At 43.4% G+C, this 25,608-nt stretch overlaps 1 protein-coding gene across 4 annotated transcripts in view; it reads right to left on the reverse strand.

Moving 5' to 3' along the window:
• The window catches only part of MAMLD1 (mastermind like domain containing 1), an 81,105-nt gene that overhangs the window by 19,799 nt on the left and 35,698 nt on the right, over positions 1–25,608 (reverse strand). For 3 of the 4 annotated variants that reach the window (XM_057375348.1, XM_057375349.1, XM_057375350.1), the window contains exon 2: positions 12,382–14,091. In XM_057375348.1, coding sequence (XP_057231331.1) covers positions 12,382–14,091 — 1,710 coding nt within the window. The remainder of the gene's footprint in view (positions 1–12,381; positions 14,092–25,608) is intronic. The other variant, XM_057375351.1, reaches the window with a different exon arrangement.

A 25,608-nucleotide genomic window follows, 5' to 3' on the forward strand; every position in this document is an offset into this window, starting at 1 on the left:
AAAATGAGTCTACAAACCTCTGACACTCTGCCCCCAAGTTGGGGAGGCTTCCAGGGGCTGGAGCAGGGGCTGCCTCCGGAGTCAGCTGGGAGGAGGGAGAGGAGGCAGGGGAGGGAGAAGGGGAAAAAATGAACAGCTGCAAAGCAATTAAGCCTGCCTCCCTGCCGTACTGTCCAAAGCAGGAGGCAATCTAATTCAGCCTGGTGCCTCTCTTCCTTCAGCCGTCTGGTGCCTGCCTGGGATTCAGGAAAGGGGCTGTCTGACTGCCCACTTTGTCTGACGAGCCAAAGGGGCCCTTCCCAGCCACAATTTCCAAAGGAAAGAGATCTTGGCCGGCGGTGTCTCTTCTTTTCTGAGAAAAACATGCACTGAATGTAGTGGCAGCAGCTTTATAACCCTCTCCTGCCCTTCCTCAGCAAACAACCAAAGTGGAGCTGGAGCAAGAAAATGACCCCGCTGGCTCCCCGGCTCAGCACTTGTCTCCCAGCACAATGAATCAATTAGCGTCCCATCATTATTGTGGTAACTGTATCTTTCACAAGCAAGATTTTATATAGAGATAGAATAGGATGTTTTCTGCTCATTTCCTTCCTGTCATTCCAATCACGAACTACTGTTAAAAATACAATGCGTTTAAAGTCTGTAGCATTTGCAAGCATGTGCTCCAGTTTCCCAGCCTTTGTTTTGTGCCCAGTAAAGGTGTGGAGAAGCAGCGATAGAGGGGAGTCTGTGGTGCAGCTGGGTTAGAAACTCACATGTACAGAAGGTCATCTCATTTTCATCTTCCTAATATCAGGGATTACTTTAATTCCTTATTCTGGCCAACTGTTTTGGTTTATAATCCACGGCACAGGACTCCTTCCAGTCTGACTAAGGTGGTACTTGGTCTGCTATTCAGAAACTGGCAAAAATGTTTTATTTGGAAAATGTTAGTGAGGCTGGGCAATAAAAGCCTTTTAGTACCCAGTGAGAGGAGCAAATAGGCTCTGTTAGGAGAACASAGTACAATTCAACTCTACTTCTTGTTACGCTTGACAGTAATCTAGGCAGCAGGTACATACCTTCCCCCTGGCTTAATCAAGACAGAAATATGCAAAATGTGTATTTTAAATGCAGCTAGACAGCATTTCATCTTATGAAATGTCTCAATACTGTTATCATATGTAGGAAAAAAAACCCCCAAATCACAGAGAAAGCAAGATTTTAGCCCGCCGTTCTGATAAATGCTTTACAAAGGATGAAATTTGAGGATTTTTATTTAGCTCTCCATAAGCTAAAGCATGGTAACTTTATATATTGTGTCAACCTAGAATGGAGCAACATATCGAAGACAGGAGTTCCTTACTAATCTTATTCCACAAAACGTCCCTCATGAAGGTCACAGTTATTTTTAAAAATAAAATGTATAGACATACAGATTTATGCCACCTATGTAGAAAAAAGCTCAGACTCTGGACTGGGCAGAAAATAGATCTGTCCATATCCCCCCTCAATGCCAGATTTTTTTCTTACGGAAAAATTCTTACTAAGTAGTAATTTTTAATTTCGTTTAAAAAAAAAAAAAAGTAACATAAATAAACGTTGGGGATTTTAGTCCAAGTCCTAAACTATGGGAAAACACCGATATGTCTAGCAAAACCTTTTTCAGTTAAAGATTTACTCACATTTCAGGACCATCACACAGTCTGTGGTGATATTATCAGCATTCCTCTGTTCTTGCTGACCTTAAGCGCTCTTAAACCATTATATACATAATATTCTCTGATAATAGAATGCCATTCACATTTCAGTAACAATAATTCACTTTAATGAGATAAGAACTAACATGTCAAATGACTCTATTTGAGAGATATTAGCACACTTTGGGGAACTGTAGAATCACAAATAATGACATCAAGAATCCGACACTATTCCTGGAGAGCTTGTACTCCCAGTTATATCAACAGGAATTTGAGATGTGCAAGAATTGCAAAAGCAGATGTTAATCTGCAGCAAACACCACAGGTATGGGCAGTCTGCATTTCTGCCTTAAGCRAACAAGAACAAACAAGACTATTAATGAGAGAGAACAGCACCAGTTTCTAACTGCATGTATAAATAGGCATTAAAGCCAACTATATTCCTGAAATGAGTCATTACAGTGCAAAGAAAACTTTTACAAGAAACTTCTTGTTGTTTACAAATTTCCCATTTACATTTTGTTTTAATTCTTGCTTTCCCACTCATAGCATTCGCCCCAACCTTAGTAATGATCTGCAAGAGACGAAAACTTGATGCTTAAACTAAAAAGAGAATCACCGAGATTTATTTTGGCGCCCTCAGTGAACTGGTTCTCCACTTTTTCTGTAGTCAAACAACTAAAGCAACCTAAACACCGACCTCCTGATCAAACTAGGCCGAGATTACTCGGGGTTGTGCCGGCCCAGGGGATGGAGGATGCTCCGGGTCCGGGCTGGGGGACTCAGCGGCCGCTCCGCCCTCGGCGCTCCCCGGCGCAGCCGAGCCAAGGACGAAAAATACAGCAGGAATAGCTTAATTCCAGCTCTAAATGAGCTCAGCAGGGAATCTAAACAGTCAAGTCAATTGCTAGAATCTGCACTTTTCAACCTCGTTCTGCTCCTTTGATCAGACTGAATTTTGAGCTACGGCGATTAATGGACTAATAGAGGAAGTCACAGGGCATCCCTTGGGAGAGGAGGGAAAGGAGGAAAAAGTATCTCATCCTCATCATGCAGCTCTGCTGCTAAACACCACCACAATTCCACGCASAAAACTAAAATGCCACTGCAGGAAGTGTGCTGACTGCGCTGGAAAGGAGGAGAGCAAGGGGGTTGTACGGAACAAAAACATAATGCTCGTGCGATCGTTCATTCATTGCTTAAACACAGCCTGCAGAGAAAAGGGGAGAGAAAACAGACGGCCCGAGYACAAGTGCCCTGTAAACTACCCTTCAATCCTGCGCACAACAGTTTATTCTTAATAATGCCAGGCAGTAAAGGAAATACTAAACATATTTATTATGCAAAGAGAAGCTTTCAAAAGCCCTGAGTATTTAAGCACTAGAAGAAATGGATTTGTTTATGACAGGGATACATAATACTGATATTCCAGGGTAGTATGTCCTCATCGTGCTGGAAGGGGAAGAAACACATTAACATTAGCAGGCTGCTAATCACAAAAGAGAGGAAAGAAGTGTTTTGTTAAGATTTTTTYCCCCATTTGCTTTTGTTTTTGGTGTGACTGAGAGCATGGGGCAGCTTTTCTCYTACAAGGGGCAAATTTTCCTCCTGCGATTGATGACTGTTAAAAACAAACACAAGAGGACTTCCAATAACTCCTGGACTGATTAAAACATGAATTTAACCAAAGTCTGGTAAGTTTGTAAAATGGTCCTAACCCCTAGGGAAAAAAAAAACAACCCAGTAACAACAACAACAACAAAATCACCAGAAAAACCAAAAATAATTGAAGTGTAAACTTTAGCTGAGGCAGGAACAAGGGCATCAAAGCTTCCAACTCCCTCTCTTTTTTTGCTGCAGCACTAATATWCCATTGCCAATGACTGCTGGGCCCCTTGCTGCATCCTTCTGCTCCACCTTTGSTCTTTCGTGAGCATACAAAGCCTAGATATATCCATGATTCACTCTGCTCTCAGAAATAATCCTGCAGTCGTCCTGGAATGACCTCCCACTGCGTAAATTTCGGCGTGTGTGTTTGAATCTTTTCAAGATCAAGCTGTTAATGCAACATCTTAGGCCAGGATATCACACTATTTTGGCTACATTACAGGGCTCACCCTCCTTGTGGGTCTCTCATCAATTCTGTAATGGGGAAAAATAGCTCAGCACAGCTTGTCCATAACCTGCATTCACATCTGCATCTGCCTGACACTGATCCAAGGAATCGCATTTKCATTACTTCAACGACAAATGTTAAATAATTCTGCTGCTTATACAGAGAATATTATTTATACCAAATAAATGCCTTTTCTACCTTCTTCCTTTAACATTCCTATTTGCAAAGGGTTAAATTGTAATACAGGATTACTTCTTGTTAACGGCAGTGTTTTTCRGAATTATGTACTGATAATGATGGTATTTGCCTCTATATGTGCTATAAAAAATTTAACTTTAAAACATGTAATAGAGTGATTAGCCTTCAAAGCCCTAAGAAGAGCTGCTGCATTCTGATTGCGGATTTCTATCAATTATTAGTGCCGGCTGCTTGAAATACCCAAAGTGCTCAAGACAGAAATATTACACAGCCAACAGGGCAGACTGATAGGCTTCCTAAACGYACAGTTTTTGAAAACAGCTCATAATAGTGTTTGGCTTTCAAACCTTAATGTTAACAGCTTTGATGGGACTGCTTCTAATTTGTATTTAAGACCCATTACCTCTTCCTCTAAGCAATCTTCATGAAACATCATTTGTTCTGGGGGGATATTTGCCATCCAGTGCAGCTCTGTAATGGCCGTTAATTCACACCATTTTGCTTGCTCCTGTATTAATCAGCGAACTGTGAATCATCCCAGTGTTTCCAGACTCACAGATGTATGAGAGAATCACCGAGGCCAGTTCAGTTTCTCTCCCCATTCAGTCCCACAGACAATATCAGTTCCTGTTTACAGCCACGGCTTTGTTTTCCCCCACCCACACACTGAAATTTCTCCAAAATGCCCAGAGAAAAAAAAAAAAAAAAAAAAAAAAAAAGAGAAAGACTGAGTTCATTTTACCAGGAAAGTTATTTCTAGGTATTGCATCTGAAACAAAACATGTTTGTACTTTGAGCTGGTTGCAGCGCTCAGGGCAGCCGGGCAGGAATGAGAGGAGCAGGAAAGTGCAGGGGCTGCTGCCACCACCCCGCCCTGCCGGAGCCAGGCACGGCTTTAACAGCATCCCAGGGCTCTCCTTACTTGTTTGCCTTTTATTCTGTTTGCTAAACTGGACTTTGGTTCTGTACATATTTTTGCCTGGTGAAGTAGAGATATAATTTTACACTATGACGAGATAATATTAGGTAGAAAGCACCCCAAAAATCAAAGGTAGACACCATGCTCTAGCAGTATCACTGMAGAAAGTATTATTTGTTAATCTAGGCATCAAATCAGAGGTAATAAGGAGGGCATGGTTCTAGGGAAGTGAGCACATTTTCCCAAAGTCAGGCTGCATTTAATTCAACACAAGCTCCCCAAACTGCCGTTTACTAAGAAAGAGACATCAAATGCAATGTACAAGCCTACCTTCCAAAAATGTGGGGGAAATGGAATAAAGATGTTGTGATGTTAATGGAGATTTACAGGACAGTTGAAATGAGTTGGGTGTACAACAGGATCATGGAAACCATTTCCTTGCTGCTATTCCTCAGCACATGGGCCATGAACACACCTTTGCAATACAGGAATTATGAGTGTGTTGACTTGTAGGCCAGGATGTACCTTACCCATCACTAACCACTTTACAAGCTGGTATTTTTAAGAATGATACACAGAAGGAAATGACAGCATTCATCCTGAAGCCAGGCAGTGAGAAGGATGTCAAGTCCTTCCCCAGATTCCCAGGATGGATAAAACCTCATGGTATCTAAGGGCACCATTGAGAAAACATGTATGCTCAAAACCTTTTGCTCAACTGCTTTAAATTAAAGATTTCTGCATATGGATATTTTTTTTTCCTAATCTGTGATAATAAGGAAAGCCAAATGGGTTGGGGGGCAGGGGGAAGGCAAGAAAATCTGCAGTTTGGGCCTGATTCAGCTGATGTTTAGCCCAGAACACCTGAGAACTGTACCAAGCTGCCTGGAAAAGCTGAGAGGAACTGCCCACCTGGGCWGGCAGGGTCACAGGGGTTTGGGTCAATCGGACATTTTTCAGCACCATAGTACCACATTCCCTACACATTTGGAGATGAGGCTGTCTCCCACCCTGCACTGCAGAAGGAAAGAATTGTTGCTTAGAGCTGCAAATCACAAAAGCGAGGGGTTTTCAGAGGTCATGCAGGATCCCCGAGCCACGGCTCTCCCTYTGCTCACCCACGGCTGTGCCTGGACGGGAGCAGGGACACAGCTCTGACACAGCCCCTGTCCTGAGCACCTGGAAACACTGCAAGCAGCCTGCCAGGYTCAACTGCAGCACCTTGCCCTGAATTTCTTAGGGTAAGTCACATTCCCATCTGCATGCTCACAGCACATGAGCACTGCCTCCTSTTTCTGCGCCAAAGCCCTGGACACCCCTCCCGGAGCCCCGCATGCATCACTTCACTGTCCTGCACATAATGAAGAGAAAGACTTCCCTGAACGCCTCCAGCACCCCTCACTGCTGTTTACAGCACCTCCTGAGCCTCCTTTTGCTTTCCAACTGGATTTTAATTTGTCCAGTGTGAGATTCCCATAGAGCTGTCCGTGTCCTAAATGCTCAATTGCTGGCAGAACATCTTCCATTCTATTAAACAGGTCATAACCAAGGGAAAGACCCATCTGGATCGAGGAAAGGGCTTCAGCTTTGGAGTGGTGTCCACATTAATTTCAGATCCAAAAGGAGGGCGATGATGAGGRTGGGGGAAGATACTCCCCACATGGTGTTTAGAAGGATTTTGGTCTATTTACAAGCTTCTCYTCTGCAGATTGCTTCCCCTAATGATGTGCTGTGTGGTGTCCAAGAGTGCTTTCAGCACAACAGAGAGCTAAACTGGAAGGAATTATGAGTGCATTAGGCAGAGCTGTTGGAAACATCAGTGCCTGTAAACATCTTAAAACACAAGCCAAAGAAGTGGGAAGGTTAAGACGTGGCTACAAGGGCTCCACTACAACAGGGGAATGCTTTGAAATACCCGAAATGTAACACAAGAAGACAACACATGAGATTTAAAAAGCACTAAGAAAGAGCAATGGGCTCAGAAGATCMGAGGTTTTTTATCTTGATTATTGCACTTCTGAAAATGTTGTATTACTGTTAACATATTGAGGCCCAACACCCCACTTCGTTCCACAAGTTCACTTCTTAATATCCAAAATTTATCTGACATTAGTTATTCACAGGGGAGGGAGGGGAAGGGAGAAGATGGCAGTCAATAGCTTCAGTCAAGCTCCTCTCAGACTCTCTTGAGAAGAGAGCAGAAAATCTCCAAGTTTGAAAAAAATACCAACTCAGCTGCAAATGCACAGATAAATATAAATTCAGAAATGACCATTCAAGAAGATGTTTTTACATCTGTGGAGAGGTCAAACTCCAGGCTCAGCCTTATTGCTCTCRGTAATCCAGATTCATCACCAGCTTCCTTTATTCCCCTATTCAAAGGCACTTAATTAGCTGAAGGGCTTGTTGCTTTGCCTTCAAAAGCTCTCCATCCCTCAAAGGCTTTGCTTTGGTATTGTGCTACCATTGCCCTTTGAAATCAAATCTGGTTTTCTCCAGCGTTAGTAAAAGAAAAAAAAAAGATAGTATTTTAAAAACGGCTTCCCAAGAAAAAAGGAAAAGGGGGAGAGGGGAAAGAGAGAAGGAGGAGAAAGAAGAGAAGGGAAGAGAAGGGAGGAGAAGGGAAGAGAGGAAAGTTCCAGCAGAACTTCATTCAAAGTGGCTTTAAAAGTAAGTTTCACACCTGAAGAAAAAAGSGTATGGGATTGAAACTGCAGATGAAATCTGGAAGTACTTTGGGCCTTATTAATAATACATGATACTCCAAATTGTTTTATCTATTAGGAGGATACCTTGTGACATCTCAGAAAGCCCAAATAAAATATGATTTCTGTCTGTACTTGCAGGAGGACTCTATGTACTCAGATGATGCAGGCTGCRTTCTCTGCTCTTCCAAACTCTTCATCAGCCTGCATCAGAGCTTACAAAGTGCTGCTGAGTCAGAACAGTCTCACCTAACAGTCACAGAGCACCGATTTTTCACAGGCAGAAATAACTTCCCATAATATATGACACCCAGAAATCAGTCCATGGTATTACCATTTCTGTTTATATTAATAAAAGCTGTATTTTGTATYCCATTACAGTTATTTAACCTTTGGCATCTAACCTCTAGGTCAGTTTGCTCTTTATAACAGTGCATTTCTTTTTCAGCTTTGTTTCTATATTTAGRAAACTCATGCTCTGAAAGAAGATTTTTTAAATTTTTCCCCCCCAGTATATTTAACCTAGCTCGGAAGTTTTGGTATTTCTCTGCAATCTACAATTTTTTTCTCCAACTCAGATAATGCATTGCTACTTTCACCACTGTTAAAGAAACACTTTGCCTTTCAAAGGGTATTTTAGTCTTCAGCATGTTCTTCACTATCTCATATGCAGTCCATATGCAGTAAAAATACAGCCACTTTTACTGCAAATAATAGTAGTTTTCTCTCTGTCTCTTCTCTTGCAATTTTTTCTCTATCAGTATTTTTGGCAATGGAGATGAAACAAATATACCCTTCACTGACAATGCAGTGTACAACTCTCTGGATGTCAGCAGGAATGCAGAGAGCTCTAAGAATAGCACATTTGGTTCCTACCGTGCAAGTGGAGCTCAGAGACACAGCGTGTCCCACCCAGACAATGGCTGTTTATCACCTACCTCCCCCCAAAAAACCAACCTTTTCAGCTGAATTTTGGTTCTCAACATTTCACACACACAGCAGTCGGGGGCAATGCTGCCCTCCTCCCTGAGACTCCCAAAATTTAACTCAGATTAGCTTGGGCTTGGAAAGGAATAGGCACTCAAAGTGATTGCTTTATTTCAGCCTGACTTAAACTGTGAATGTAATTGCTGGTTTTCCCACCTTCATGGAGCACAAAGCCCTGTGTCTGTTCTTACACTGGAGGAGTGACACAAGAGCTCTTCTGGAAGTGGGGTGTTGTATCAGCATTGCTGAAGGCAGAATTGGGCCAAGTGTATCTGACATTCCAGAATAGGAAATCTGCAAGTACAAACTCTATTTAGACATGAAAATCAGGGAGATGCCCAACTATTCAACCTGCCTGGGCAAATGCAGCTTTTCATGTGCCCAGAAACAGCCAACAAAGTCAAGTGGTGAAGCTTTACCCCTGCAAACAGCGTGTGATAGTTCTGGAGACTATCTTTGGCATTTACTACCATCTTTATACGGGGGATTTAGGAATCCAGACCTTTGAGTATAATTTCACTCACAGGCATCAGCCCTACAGGAATAAAATGAAAACCTGCCCACAGCCAGAGAGCAGCGCTGGCCCCAGCAGGCTTTGCACTATCACACAATGCAAACTGTCAGCGCCTCAATCAATACCCATCAATGCTCAACAATAAAGACATAGCGCTTCAGATGTGGGGAGATTAGCCCCTATCAGATCCAGCAGTTGTCCAGGCAAGACAGGATCTGGGATGCAGACTGATTACWCTTAAAAGATACATCACTAACTACAAAAATGGTAGAGCTGTGAGGCACCAGTAGTAACCCCGCTTCTGGAATGTGGAGTCTTTGCTTTAATRCACATTAAAACAACAGCAAAACGCTCACTCTGTGTCTGTGGCTGCTGCTCTCTTCCCCATGTTGCTGTGCCTGCTACAAGGATCAAATTTCATGGTTTATTGTTCTCCCTCCAACTGGCCACCATCCACATTCTTCTTCCGTACAAAGCTGCACCTCTTGCTCCAAAGAAGAGAGTACTATGCCTTCTTTTTATAAATTTTAGTCACATTTGCAAACACACACACTGAGTAAGGGGATGACTTTTAAGCACTAAACAGCATTTCAGGGAATGCTGTTTATTTTCTCTGAGCAAATTCCTGCGAATGAGTCTAAAAAAGGGTAATTTTCCACCAGAAGTTTACTAATTTTTTAGATGCACAAGTTGTTTCTCCTGTCTTTTGCATCTTTAAATTATGCTTTTAGTGAAACAACTGCTCTATGCTTGAAAAGTCCTATTCATCACCTGCCTCAGCAGAGAATTGGCACTTAGATTCTGCAAAGCTCAAATTCAGCTCTGGATACACTGCTGGAAATCAAAACCACAGCCACTGGGGCTACTCCACTATAATTGAGTAAAATTGGTACAGAGCAGGTCGGGTCCAAAATTCAGTATCAATCTCTCAATTGAATAAAAAAATCTTTTGCAAACAAATAACAGATCTCCATGCTAGATTCTAAGAAATGTAGCAAGTATCTCAGACTCAAGGATTCCTACACAGAATAATTTTCCTATGKAATCTTTCTTTTAATTCAGCACTCAGGATCCATTTTCTTCTATGAGATTTGCAGTAAASTTATCAAAACCTTACAAAATGCTCCACTCCTGAACATTCACCATCTTTCTTCAGCAGCTCAACAGACTGTAAAGCTGAAGCACTGTCGTCTGTGTAATTATTGTAATAAGTCTTCCCTGTAAAACGAGGGAGGCACCATAAGCTTACCTAACTAGTCTGAAAATGTAAAATGCTCATCACCTGTAATCATTGTCTTAACTGTCCTTGATCTTTACTGATAGCAGCAAGATTATAATAACTCTCTCTCTGACAGTGAGAATCGGCTGAAAATGTAGCAAAGGCAGAGCACCAAGAAAGTTGCTCAAAGAAGGACTATTTCGGCCAATTAGACAGACTCACTTCAGGAATTTTTTTTTTTTTTTTTTTGGTGGCTAATCAGTGATGCAAGGGGTTCAGAGGTGTAAGATGAAAATGCAAAGCAGGGAAAACTGGGGCATAGGAAACCTCAAGAAGGACATTCCAACTTCACAGACTCAGTGGTGGAGCAGAAAAAAAAAAAAAGCTCAAAGGTTATGGACATACAATCAAAACTGATCATGTCACTGCGGTTAATAACTTATTAGTCCTCATCCCAGATGCAGGGAAACACCATGAATGTATTCCTCACCCACACCTGCCTCCAGAGTAAAACACCTGGTGGGCAGTAATTAAARGAGCTGCTGCACTTTGCTCCCTTTCCGTTGTACATCTATCCACAGGCCTGGCTCCCAACCAGCAAGACTCTGCTCTGGGATTAATCTGGGTCCCACTGAACACAAGCAGGGTCCTCACGTGCTWAAAGCAACAAACTGCTCTAGGTCTTTGTTGAATCAGGGCCCTTGTAACCCCTTAAAGAGCACTACATGAGCTCCTCTGTTACCTGTTCTACATTTGCATAGGCAAATSCAGTGAGTCACCAGTCCTTCCCTGCTGCCAGTTTAAGCTGATGCATGAGGTAAGGGAGTGTGCACAACTTGGAACAGAGCGAAGTGATCCTAAAGTGGTGCAGTGGCAATGCACTCACAGATTTACCACTCAGAAGCTGACATTWAGAACCTATCCCCTATTTCTCATTGCTATCATAGGACATTATACCATTTAGTTACACCAAGGTTACACCAAGTCACCTACACTGATGAAATCCCCCTCCATAAGAACCAGTCACTTTGTAGGGAAGGAGAGCAAAGAAAACCTGGCTCTGGAGCACATTCCACACTTCAGTTCTCAAGCTCCCAGTAGAATTTCAGAGATCAGTCTCTGTTCTGCTGGGAGAGAAGTGCCTCTTTCAGTCCTACCCAAGCTGCTGATGCAGTGACCGTGTGCTGGTTCAGCCTAACAAACCCCTTGGTTTGGTGGTGAGATCCAGGGTCTCCACCTATTCTTCTGAACAAAAAGAGATGTTTATTCTTCACAGCCAGGCTGSTCTCAGGTGAGTCCCTGAGCCCTTCCCTGCTCTGAGGGCCCTGTTCAGAGTGCATCTCTCTAATCTGGGGTAGTTGCAGATTCACACCTCTCGCTGAGTCTCAGGGAGAAAGTGGCTGGACAGAAACCAGGGCTGTGCCTCACTTTTGCCAGCTGCATTTTTGCATTTACATGCTCGATTGGTATCACAGATCACCATGGGTGGGGAATGGCCCTCATCCAAAGCAGGGAATGGCTTCTGGCAAATGCTACTAACAGGTATTTCAAGTCTGCCTCTTTGCTATTCAGGAGCTGCACTGTTTGACCTGCTGGCCGTGAAGGACACATTTTAACTTCACTTCTCACCCCACCTGATCTTTTCGAGCCTAAGACGCATAACACAGAGATGAATTTGTTGAAGGGCATGAAGATAAAAGGAAGATATTCCCACTGAAAGGATGACAGGAAACATGCGATGAGAATGTCTCTAGAGCTTATAAGCTAAAAAAGACTTTCACCTACATATATAAAAAATTGTTTTAAAATAGCACAAAGTTCTCCACCAGCCTAAAACAGGCAATGCATGGYTGAATTACAGTACATTTTAAATTGAAGAAATAAAGTTACTCTGATAACACCAGAATGTTGTTCATGCATGCACTGTGCACACCTCAGAAGYTGTGACATCACATTTGAAACACAAATGGAAAAGCAAAAATAAGAWAATAAACGACTCAGTATTTTCACATAAGCTGTGTGAAGACAGAAGAGAGGTTCTCACCTGTCTGCTTTGAGATGGCAGTGTGGCAGCCTGCATCTGTCTCTGCATGCGATGTGGCTGCATCAGCTGTCGGAACTGCTGCTGGAGAAACTGGCTGTTGTTGTTCTGCTGGGACTGCTGCGTGGCTGGAGACTGCTGCTGCTGCTGCTGCTGCTGCTGGAGATAGTGAATGAGGGACTGCTGCCCTTGCCCTGCTGTCAGAGGGGACATCTTTTGAGTAGCTGACTCTGAGGCAAAGTGAGACAGCGGTTTGGTGTTATTGAAAGAAAACTGGTCTTGGCTAACAGGGCTCTCATTCACCAGACCTGGCTGCAAGCTACTGGATGGCTGTTGCATAATTATGTTCATATTTTTGGTCTGGTTTGTAGTCATTGATTTAAAAAGYGAGTTCTGCATACTTGTGGGGTTGCTGGTGGGAGTGATGTTAGACATTAATGTACCTTGAGGACTGAAGGGCTGCTGATGCAGAGCTGGGCTTGACAGCTTTTCTGGCCTGTACGGTGGAGAAGGTCCAGTATTTGTGGAGGCCATGCTGGCAACCAAGTTGTTCTGTGGGCTTTTAATGCTGTTGGCTGGCAAGCTGGCTGCTGTCAGGGCGGGCAGCATGGAGCTCTGTGGGCTGAAGGGTTGCTGGCTCAGAGCAGGGCTGGAGAGCTTCTCAGAGCCATAAGGGGGAGAGGGGCCATTGGATGGGGTGCTGCTGGAAGTCATGCTCGAAAGAAGAGTGTTTTGAGGACTCTGAATRTTGTTTCCTGGTAAATTATTTGCAGGCATGCCAGATACCATAACATTTTGAGGACTGAAAGGCTGATGGTGTGGGGATGATCCTGCCCTGTAAGGTGGAGAGAGACCAGGAGGAGACATCGTTGGCCAGCTGGGAGCCTGTACTTGCTGCTTGCTACCAGACACCTGCTTGCTGGCTGCCAGCTGCTTCAGCTGCTGGGCGTGCCAGTTGGAGCCAGGCATGTTGGGCAGGGGGACCGGGAGCATCGGTGGTGGCTGGTTCTTGCTCTGAGCTGCTGTAGAGATGGGCGAAGCTGCAGGTTTGTTTGAGGGAGGAACTTGGAAGTTAGCTCCAGCAGATGATGGTCTCATCTGAGGGGATCCTCCACTGGTTGGATTGCAGCCTGGAGAAAAATCTTTGTTAGCAACGTGGTTCTCCAAGTGGGAAGTCTGCGGGGAGGATTTTGGAGTGGTGCTTATGTTTGGCTGGGAATGACTCAGACCGAGTGGATCTTCAGCCTTGCTGCACAGAATCTTCTCCAAATCCAGGTCATTGGGAGAAGGATCAGGCATTTTKGTCAGCTCTTCCAGTAGATCTTGCAGCTCTTGGTCCACAGACTGTAAGCTGTTTCCTTTCTCATCGTAGTGGACCATGCTGTTGGTCTGCCCTCCCATGGGCCCCTTCTGACTGATYTCTGTGTTGGGTGGCACTGAGAACGGGGAGCCAATGCCACCACCGTTCATGTGGTTGTTCTCCAGGAGCACCGGGTGCCCCGCCACTCCCAGGGAAGAGGCGCCGTGAGCGGCGGAGAACGGAGAGCTTTGCATTTCGGGACACGCCACGCTGGCATTGGCACCCTGGCCCATGGCAAGGTTCACATCGTCAAGACAAAGTCTTTTACTGTCATTTGGGAAAATGACATCAGGCACGCCACTGGAGGCAGGAGAGCTATCATCTTCCAGTTTTCTTTTAATGGATCCCTGTAACTGTGAAAATACAAAAGGAGAAGAAAGGATCTGTTATTGACCATATTCTGACATGCGCTGAGGCTCCACACTACAGCACTGGGTTGGAGATAAAGAAAATTAAATCATACAATTAAAAACCCAATCATGTGAGGCAAATTCAATCAGGATTTAAATGGGTGCAACTTCACTGAAATCAAAAGAGTTATAGTCAGACAAAGGCTAAATCTYGTGTGTTGGCCTTAAAACAGATGTTAAAGCTATAAAATACTGTCTGTCATGTGAACTTTAATACAAGTTTTTTTAATAGTTTCTGGTTCCATTTCAATTAAGACATTWTACTCCCTGCATAACAAACATGCCAACATTTTTATGTGACAATTTTTAGGTCTAAATGGCAAATCTGAATGAAACCCTGGACTGAATGTAGCGACCYTCTGCCAGTGACTCGGATTAAATTCAGACCTGAGACAATTAAATTGTTTTACATTCTTTATAGGCAGAACATCTGAAATAACTAGCATACTTTCTAAACAAACCAAAACAAAACAAATTCTCAGCTATCTATCTAAACAGACTTTCAGACTTCCTAATCACAGATGTTTTAGATTCCAGAAAGAGTAAGTAACAGCTAAACKGCTTAATTTTTGTTTATTCTTCTAAGTCTAAGGCATTGTGGGCTTCGTTCTTTTGAAGGATTGCCACTCATTCATAAAAATGGACATGTTTTCAAAATACAATTATATAAATATCTTGATCTACAAGAAATGGTGTTGTAAATTCACAAATCTTAGGGAAAAGAAACCTGCCTTCTACATATAAAGAAACTGAAACTGAAAACAATGCTTCTCATACTATTTCAGCCTATGGCAATCGCTTACAAATAAAATAATCTGTGGCTTTCAGTTTTAACAAGCATGATCTGTATGTCACAGGATTAATCAGACATTAACACTGCTGCTTCAAGTTAAGGGAAATAAGCGTTAAGACCTTGTTTATCAGTCGAGTATTTAGAAAAGTATCTCATCAACAATGGGAAAACCAAAGAACACTGGTTCCTCTAAGCCAGCTCACAGTAACGCCTCTCCCAGATCTTGGCTACAACTCCAAGTTGCATCTAGTGCAAAAAAAATCCATCTAATAAAAGCTCATAWCACCAGAAAAGTCCCCCTTTCAACCCCAGCATAACCAGATCCACCCTAGGGCTGTGCTGCATATGTCCAACTTCTAAATTTTACACTAATTTTTAAACACATCACAGTTATGCCTCAGTCACTGCACAGCTGCAACACTCTGGTGCTCTTGGACAAGCAGAGGGTGTACAGAGGCTGACAAACAGCTGATGCCCACCCCTAAATGCAGCCCATATTCAGGCAATTGCCCAGGCTCTGAGCKGGGAACGTGGCAGGGCTCCCTGGTGGTCTCACACCAGTGCCCTCTCTTCACTTCTGTGTGAACTGGTGGGCAGAGGGACAATGGCACATTTGTGCCCACAGTCACTGAGGCTGTAGATGCAGTTTGGGATTAGAATCAGACATTGCCATGCTGGTATCCGCCTTACACAGGCATTTGGATACAAGTTGGTTGTCTGTCAGCATCATGGCACATCTGGAGATTGCAGTGAGCTGCTGAACAGCTTTTAGGTGTTCATCTACCCTCCTTCACCAGACACAGCAGCTCTGGCATTGTGGCAGAGCCCTTCCCACATGGGTATTTTCCCTTTACTCCTGCAGAGTTCCCCCTTACAGAGTTATCAGTGCTTGTCCAGTGATCTCCAGTGACGTTGCTCTAACATGGGCTGTGCTCAGAAAGCTGCTGGGGAGAACTGAGGAGAGCTGCTTCCAGTGCACATTGTCTGATTACCTGAGAGCCTCTTTGGGCAGCAGTGTTTGCCCTGGGTCAGGATTGCTGCTCTGTGAGAGACTGTCCCAGTGTCACAGCCAGACACTGCTGCACCATCAGCCATTTACTGATGAGGCCAAAATTTGCTTTGCTTTAGGAAATGGAACCAGGCCAAAATCTTCTCACAAGTGTTAGTCTAATGATGGATTAAATTGTTTTCCTCCATTTTCTCTGCTAAAAACTAAGCCAGAGTTGCATGTTTCAACAGATGTTGCCCTGTGTAGGCTGAAACATGTTGGTAGAGCATAACTACATATATTTAAAACTCAGACATGTACAGAGAGTATTTACAAGGGCTTCACATGTCCAAAACAAACAGARTGTGCTCCCAAGTTGCACCCTGGGAACTTGAGGCAGGAAGTGSTGGGGGATCTCCCACCCTTGGCCAGCTGACATGCTGGCATGCATGTTCTTGCCAGCTCTTCCTTTGCCATAGGACATTCCTATGCTCTGAGTTACTGGGGAAAAATGTGGGCTTTCTAAACACTCTGAAATAGCTTTTTAACTGTTGCACTGGGGAATAAATGTGATGGGAAAACAAAACTCCATTTCCCCTAGATTATTACTAGATACAAACAGATAAAATAAGGCCATAGCTTTCCAAGGGCATGGGTATTCCAAAACTGGGACAGGACTTTTAAATAGGATGTTGTTGCTTAGCCCTTCTGAGAAGATTGGCTGTAAGAGAGGCAGTGAAATTAGCTGGGTGTCATGTTCTCTTGAAAAGCAAGATTCCTGTTTCCCAGGTGAGTATTTGCACAAGTACCATAAAATCCAGAAGACCGATTTCTCCCCGTGCAGGCAGGTATAACTCCACAGAATTTAGCAGCGTTGCTTTTGCTTAAGATAAATTGACTACAGCCCCAAACTTGAGAGAGAAAGATACTCTCCTTAAAGCAACTAAACAAATGATAGAATGATTTTGGTTARAAGGTGCACTTGGGTGCCATCATCCTTCTGCTTCAAGCACATCACCAATGTTAAAAACAGGCGACAGCCACCAGGCACTTCAGTATGAAGTTTCCATTATAAACAGAAATCCCTCCTGGCTCTGGCTGGGCTGGCTCAGAAGCRGTTTTCAGTGTTCCCCACTGACACCCCGGTGGTTGTCACTCCCACACAGCACGCTCAGGGCTGCTGCTGCCTGTGAGGAGGCAGCAGTTCCCTCCCCAGCTCCCAGGGACTGCTCTCCATGCACATGTGCTGGGCAGCCCTGACCAGAGCAGGGGACAGTAACACGGTGTCATATTGCTGGGACTCCTCTGGCTCAGACATGCCAGCCACAGTGGTGGCAGGAAAGCATTGCTACAACGATCCTACAACGTTTAGGACCAACAGTTCTGACCTCACTAATTCAAGAAGCTGTTTGTTGCAGAATGTTCGTCCAGTACTCCCAGATGTCGCAAGACTCTCTCTTTGAAGCCGATCTATCATTTTCTAGACTCTTCCTTATCAAACATATTTTTATTGTCCACTTCCTTCATCTGACTMCAGATTCCCCAGGATTTATTCCATCTCTTTCTCCTCTTCTTTACTTACACAATTTGACAAAATCAACAGAAAAGAGAACACTGAAGTATGTTTTTCCCCTTTTTCTGCTAATTAGTGTATTGGGCAATTCTACTTCAAACTGAATACCTGGGAAGTGAATGGAAATATTTTAGAAATGCATCGCATCACACACACACACACACACACACACACACACACACACACACACACACGCACACACTCCTAAGCGGGCTGGGGGCTGCCTATGGCTCAGTATGGGAAAGCTTCATTCAGATGTGCAAGGACAAAGCAGACAAGCAACAAAGGGGCTCCTCCGACCTTGTCAAAATGCTTTAAAATGCACTGGCATGCACAGGCTAACTTCTGTTTGGGAATACCTGGGAAACAAAGGCAGGCTCTCCGATTCAGGGAATATCCGATTATGAGTTCTCCATTATCTCAGGTTTGCTTTTAGCAGTGATCCCAGCTCTACTGTCCTCTCCAAACCAGCAGGCTGTCTTTCTGGGAAGGACCCGAGTCACGCAGGAGCAGCGCTGCTGGCTCGACGTAGCAGCACAAGCAGAATAAATAATAACTGTTTACGCTGCTCTGTCCACGGAAGCTGCACAGCTGTGGTTACAAACAGCTAATTTGTCACACGCTCCCTCCCCGCACCAAACTGATTCCCTCCGTGTGGGCAGAGCTCTCCACAGGCTCCTCTTGTGCAAGGAGGGAAAGGCAGGAGAGGCCAGTCCCTGGCTGTGCCCTCCTTGAGCTGAGCTCACTGGGGCTGCCACGAGGGTGACCTGGAGCATCAGGCACCTTCCAAACTTAGAGGTGGTGCTGGCCTTGAGGAACTCACTATGAATTCATTGAAGGGAGAAAGGAAGGCAGGAAGGGGCAAAAACTGAACCAGAGTGATCAAATTGTTAATAAATACACACTGCAGTGGATCCATTGGATTTTAATTACCAGCCACACGTGGGCACTTCTGGACTGGCTCCCTGCTTCGCCAGCACTCAGCCTTTCTTCAGTGGTAACAAACACATCAGCTGTCCCCAGCTGCCACCCCAGCTCTCCCCATGAACCACGCTGCCCCATGGCTCTCCTGCCAGCCCCTGTTAATTCTCCACCAGGAACTCGTGCCTTCCTTCTACTTCTCCTGGGAAGGAGCAACAACATCCTGCACTGGAGAGCCGTGTTCCTCCAGCTTTGCAATGACCCCTCCACCAGAAACAAGCCATCTCCAGCCAGACATTCCTATTTAGGCCAGCATACTGCAGAAATGAGAGAGGAAAAACATTAAGCAAGGTATTTCAGTGCCTCTTCTTGCAGCCTGTCAGTGAGTCAAGCCTTGATTTACAACAACYGCAGGGTGCCCATTATTGATCTGCACTGTCCCACCCCACTCAGTGCCACAGACAGGTCCAACCTACAGCAGCGATTCCCACACCTACACAGCCTCTTCAGGAGAGCACTGASAGCAAGGGGATGCTGCCATCCTCATCCTCCCTTGGCAGCTGCCCCTGTGCCCCACAGCACGGCTGGACACTCTCCTGATTTAATAAATTGAAGTTTATGGATCAATGACTGGGATATGCAGAATGGCACTCAGATAACCTTCCTTCACTAGGAATCTCAAGACTCTTGTAACTCTTGGGAAATCCCAGGTATTGGCTTTTCTGTTTGACTGAAGAAAAGAAATTATTGTAAAAGTAGATGGGGCAGGTGGGGAAAACATCAGTCTCACCACAGATCCTGGGATTTGCTAATGTGGTGGCAGCTTTGCACAAAGCCTTTCAGAGCAAGACACCTGGGGAATCCAGGTCACTAAMAGGCTGCTAAGATCTGGCATATCTGAATTATTTTGACAGAGAGAGCACATTTAATTTTCGGTGGAAGGACTGAGCAAGGCAGAAGCCTGAGATAAATAGAAGTATTTTTTTCTTCCCAGTATTTTCTCAAGGCATATTGCAAACTGTTCCCTCCACAAAGTATAAAACCTGAGTCTAAGCTTTGCTCAACTGAACTGACCAGAGAATCTGTCTCTTTCAAACCCTAGACACTGCCAAAACTGGAAGTATGTATTTGCCAGAGGCAAACTGTTTGCAACATTCAGCGATCAAGACTTCAGCCTCTGTGGCTTCAACAAGCTTCAGCGAGACCTATCTGCCCATCAGCCCAAAATGTTTCTATCTGTTCTGACAAAAACAGTCATGCAACGAGAAAATGGAACTGGCAATTTTCCATATAAAACAAGAAAACTTCACCATTTTTTTTCTCCCATGCCTTGAATTCACAGTTTGGAAAGTTTGGTGCTCTCTATTGCTCATTTATCCACACTCTAGATAGATTTTAGTGTCCTGCTAATATCTGAGGACAGTTTGTGAAAAAGAACTGATAATGTGCCTGCGTATTTAAAGCTGGAAAGTAGATCTGATGTATAATATTGCCTTTTAAATGGCAGCAGTTTCTTGCAGACTCTCTGTGTTGAGTGGCAGGCTGGCTTGCACATGAACAGCAAACCCCAAATGCTCCTGGGCAACAATCCCACTCCACTGGAGCAGGACCTGGCACTGCACTCAGTGCATTTAGCWCATCTGTAGGTTTCTGTTTGTGCATGCTGGCTGCAGTTTGGTAACAGACATCACATTATATACCTGAATCCAAGAAAAAATGCCTCTTGCTGATCAGTGAGCAGCCAAAGCAGTACCTGACTGAGAGGAACATAAACTACATTTTATCAAAGTCACATCTCAGGCTACAAGGAGAACTCAAGGAGGCTCAAGCAATTAAACTACCATTCACTTTCTCCACACTAAGATTAAACATAAGCTAAAATCACATTCTTCCTACTGCTTTAGGCTGCTTGACCCTTCTGATTTCAAGCAGTTTGAGCATGGATGGACATTAAGTTGTCATTTTACAGTGTCAGAAAAGAGATCACAGTGCAGTRCCAAGCTACCAGAGGCATGCATCAGTGTGCTTAAAAATTGCAATTTTCCAWTTCTTTGGGTAAGGAGTATCAGAATAAAGTCCTCTTTGAGGTCTGTTGGGTACTTGCAGGCTGCAAAGGTGGCAGATCTGTTTGCAATGAGGTGTGGTGCCAGAGAAAGGATTATGAACAGGGAAAATCCACAAGGTCCCCACGCAGAGAGGGAAGCAATCCTGGCTGCAAACACAGAACCTGGCCCTTTAGCTGGTAAGCACAGAAATCCCAAGCATCAAATATTGTGACTAGACAAAATCAGAATAATGTGACCTTACAATAAGCTTAAAACAYAGAAACTAATAGGAAATTCAGCTTGGACTACCATAAACCCAAGGTTTAGCTTTCTTTTTTTTCCTAAATTTTAACAAAAACTTAAGGGGAAGAAAATACTACAAATATGACTTTCTCCTTCATGTATTTGTGTGAATGAATTTATACTTATAATGAYAGAAATATGTGTGGTCTATATCCTGCTTTCAAATGGAACAACTTACAGCCTACAGAGCAGCAAGTTTGTGAATAAGATTTTTCTTATTACCCCTGTGGAAAATCACAGGAAACATTGCTATCGTCTGAATAAAGGTATCAATGTAGGATGAGTTCCAAGAAGAGAAAAGACATTGCCAAGAAAATACCTATTTTGCCATCCCACACAAGCAAGACACATGCAAGAGGCCAAGTAGCATTCACAACAAAGAAATGAAAAAAGAAAAAAAAAAMCAGTAGCTTTGATACTTTKCAGGTCAGACAGAATTACCAGACTCATTTGGTAGGCACCAACAGAGATCTGCCCTATCAAAACAAATGTTCAGAGCCTTCCCATCTTGTCTTTCCTGAGCAATTCATCTGCTTTCGGTATTAATGGCACTGTTAAAATGGAAATTTTTCCAGGAGAAAAATTGCCGTTGACAAATGGCTCTGGAAGAACAGGACTACTGCCTGCTCCTGTGTTGTGCTGCTAGCAGGAGATCTCTGTGCAGATGCCTTGTAATTAGTCATCTGAAGACTTACAGCAATCACGTCACGCATATTGTTTGGCTGTAACTTCCACGTTCCATTTAATGACAAGTGTTATTAACTAGACAGCTGAAGACAGAACAAGTTCTCTGCCTCTTGGTTTGAAGCTGTAGTGCAAGAGCATTTCTTACATATCTGGCTATAAATCAAGATCAATCTTAGACTCAATGCCTTCCCATCAGTATTACCTCATCTTACCTCAGTTTTAATACCAGCAGTATTGTTTTATATCTTTTTTTATAGTCCATTAATTTCGAAGTCCTATGGAACACTTTGCAGTAATTTTGTAGACTACATTAATTTCTCACAGCAATATCTAGGCTGGAGAATTGCAGATCCTCTCCACTGAGCAAAAAGTGATGTTTTTGCTACTTGGGTCTCTCAGGATTTGCAAGATACTTTTCTCTCTTCTTTTTCAGCCCCTAACACTGGCACAGTTATGCAACCACTACAAGTAGAAGAAACAGGATGTACATGTTCCTAAATGATGAGATAAGTTTACCATTTATTAGGTAACCTGATAAAACCCAGCCTGACACTTCTTTTCTGCTATATATTGTATTATATTTTTAATATCTCTGAACACTTAGTCCTGTGGTTTTAYCAAACTTCAGGTGCCATTCTGTCAAAAGGTATGGTTGGGGAATTAATAGCCTGGAGGCAAAGCCTCCAATTAGGTCAAACCTAGGGACAAAGAACTTTCAAATTCACAGAACAGTAAGAAACAATGGGATTTCAGTCTGAAAAAAGGCAGATTTTTGTTCCAACAGCTCAAGTACTCACTTACTTACTCCCCCACAGAATAACAGCTCCAGCCTCCCGTGTGTGGCTGCCCCCGARCGCTGACACCAGTGCCCTTCTGCTGCCTGTCTGCACTGGAAAGGGATGTAYTACTGCATCCAGAGCTCTCCTCTAGGCTTGGGGGGACAAAACATTCAAAAGAGCAGTTTGAAGCTTCTCCTGAGTGGTTTCAGAAACTGTAGCACAACTCTTAGGAAGGACGGAACAAGTGGGCACGAAAAGAAACATCCTGAACGGCTCCTCTCCTACTCTTTTGGTGTTSCTCTGTCTTTCAGAAAATGAAACAATAAACAGGATATTGATTAATACAGATCCAAAAAAACAAGCCTCACTTAGAGAAAAGAGACAATCAATCYAGTGTGTCTCACAGAAAGTGGGTGTAGAGAGAAGTCTGTATAACAGCCAGAAGCAGAAATCTTTTGTAAAGCACAGGAATGAATATTTAATTTGTTTCTGACTATTTCATGTTATCCCACCACTTTCATCTTTACCAGCCCAGAACCTCTGCTATTCTCAGYGTGCATCAGCTGGGATATGAACGTGATTCATTGGAAAAATGCTGTTGGTGCACACCTTTCCTCCTGGAGCAGGAAGATGACCAGTCCAGCACACGACTCTTGCTCCTGTCATACCTGCTCTTTGAACATGGCTCTCGTACTTCCAGGACCTTTAAAGGGATTTTGCATATCAGTGGTATTATAAAGCCCAAACCAAACACATATTCCAGCCCTGAAGCCCTCATTCTGTATAAAGCTACTGAAATCTTGGCCTCAATGAAATAATCAGTTGGASTCAATGATCTTAGGTATTTTTGAACCTAAGTGATTCTATGAATCTATAAATACTTTGGGATGCTGACATCATCAGGGATGATGTTTCACTCTTTTCTCCYTCATTATTACTAACTTAAGGAGTGAATTAAAAATACACAGGAGTTGAAGAAATTCTCTCCACCAGAATATGCAAYGCCTAAGTTACTTGGGTTTTAACCAGAGAACCTCTCCACTTGCTATAGATACCAGTTCCCCTCTGTCCTAGAAGCAATGTTAATCACACATTCATCACTGCAAATTGACAACATAAATGCTGACTTATGCAAACAATGTTAGAGAAAATGGTGTTCTTGCTGCAGGAGTGAATTACACAGCCTTTTAAGCTTTCCACACTTCTCAGTTTTATGTAAACTCTAATTTCTAAGCTTTTGTTCTGCCTTGAAAGGTCACACGGTTGAAAGCCATGAAGCATAGCATGTGTTCCCACTGATATTAAAATACTGTTTACTAAATCATGCATATAAATGTGAAGAAGAAACTGTTTGCAACCTACTGCGTTAATARGAGATGATTTATCAGACAACACAATTCCAAGTATCAACATGTGGAATGTAAAGATCTGATCTCAATCACAAAATGTGATTTTTTTGGCTGTTTTTTGAAGCAAAGTCTCTGCACTGCCATGCAATCACACTAACTTCTGATGACACTGTATTTGACTGATTAAACTCTTAATCGTGCCAATGCTTAACTTCAGGAATACAAGTGGTCTTTTTAGATTTGAGCATATGATTGCACATTTGCAGGATCAGGATTTCATTTGCATATTCAAATTGCAAAACTGCATCTTCCTTTTGTCTGTGTAAGGCCAACTATAGCGCTCCAAATGCTAAACAACCACCGTAGAGTTGGACAGTATTTTTAGCATCTCTGTGGTGCAYTTCTATCTTTAGCTGCTGTGTTCACAAACAATCCCACAGGACACTGCATAGCTAACATAGCTCAGGCTCTTCACCACATTCCAACTTTTCTCCCAAAACATGGTGAAAGCRAAGCATAAAACAGGTCAGTTCAGGACCTGCCAAAGTTTCCTTAGATGCATTGTCTTGAGCAGAGCAGAACTATTTTCAAATACAAAAACAACAAAACCTCAGCACATTCTGCTCTGGAGTGGGGATGGAGCTTGCTGTGACTTCCTCCGGGGAAAATACAGCTCTGCACTCCCAGTTTGCACTCTGCAGATAAATCAAGTAGGACAGCGAAGGATTTCTGCATGTTGTTTCCTAGCAGGATGTGCCCATGGGTTCATGGCAAATTTCTGGTCAAAGCTTAACCCTGCAAGAGAAGTTAATAATTGAACTTGCCAAATCATCACAATTTGTAAATCCGACTGTGCCTTGTTTTTACAAAGGGGCATATTAAACCAGTGAGCCATTTTATTAGACTCATGCTCATGTAACAAAAACATGTGTTAGCTCTTGAGTGCCAAGTACCATCCTGGAGGGTTACCAATCCCTGATACAGCCTTTGTAGCCAGACTGCAGTTATCTGTCATAACAGAGGAGCTAGTTTGGAATACACAGGATGAAGCATGCTGCACCACTTGGGAATATTTTACATGGTCCTGGTCTCTTTGTAAAGCTCTAGGAAGATGTACTGCATGTGGAGGAAGAGAGTTTGAAACTGCTGGCTGSAGTGGGACTATCTCACAGAAGCCTCCTGGATAGCTGGAGATCCCCCCTTCATTCCCCAGAGGAACTTTTGCAATGGCTGCAGCACCAACAAGGGCTCAGTGCATAGGAAAGGCTTTTAGAGGCATCTGCATAAGGCTTCAAAATCACAAGGCTACCACAACGAGAGAAAAGACTCATCTGGGGCACGGGAGTATTAATCAGATGATTGACCTCTGAAGCTTCAAATATGAAATGCTTTGCACACCGAGCTGGAGCTGCACATGGAGACAATAGCCTCCAATATCTTGATTTACAGAGGAAGTACTGATGGAATCCCATATATCCTGTTAATGGTGAAAGGAAGRGAATTATGTAAAGGAACTATTTTTTTATTAAGTGTCTTAGCTAAGCCTTGCAGATGAGCCTAKACACTTGGCTCCAATTTAATTTCAAGGGGACAAGATAACCCGAAAACCCTTAGAAAACCCTAGACCTTGTGAGTGCTTCACAAATGGGCTCCTCATTTCCCCACWCCACTTACCTTCTCTCTAAACTCTATGTGCTATCAAACACTCTGTTATTAGAACTCATTAAACGATAATGGACCTTCCAAGCAGTGCTCAATCACTTCCTCTACCCTACCACAGGTAAGGAGTGGGAGGTGAGAACTGAGGAAACAGCACCAGGGCTAGCAGGGTGTCCCTGCAGCAGCACCAGAGCAAGGCTGGAGGCAGTGCCAGGCAGCAACAGTACCATGCATTATGGCTGCAATACACCATGTCTACAATATACTTATGCTTTTTTTTGTTGTTGTTGTTCTCACCAGAGTTATTTTTTCCTTTTAAGCCTAGCATAAGTTCAATTCAGAGTATCATAGTTTTTTGTCCAA

The sequence above is a fragment of the Malurus melanocephalus genome, unplaced genomic scaffold (assembly GCF_030028575.1).
Source record: "Malurus melanocephalus ecotype Western Australia unplaced genomic scaffold, MMel_1.1 scaffold_247, whole genome shotgun sequence".
NCBI classification, from domain to species: Eukaryota; Metazoa; Chordata; class Aves; order Passeriformes; family Maluridae; genus Malurus; species Malurus melanocephalus.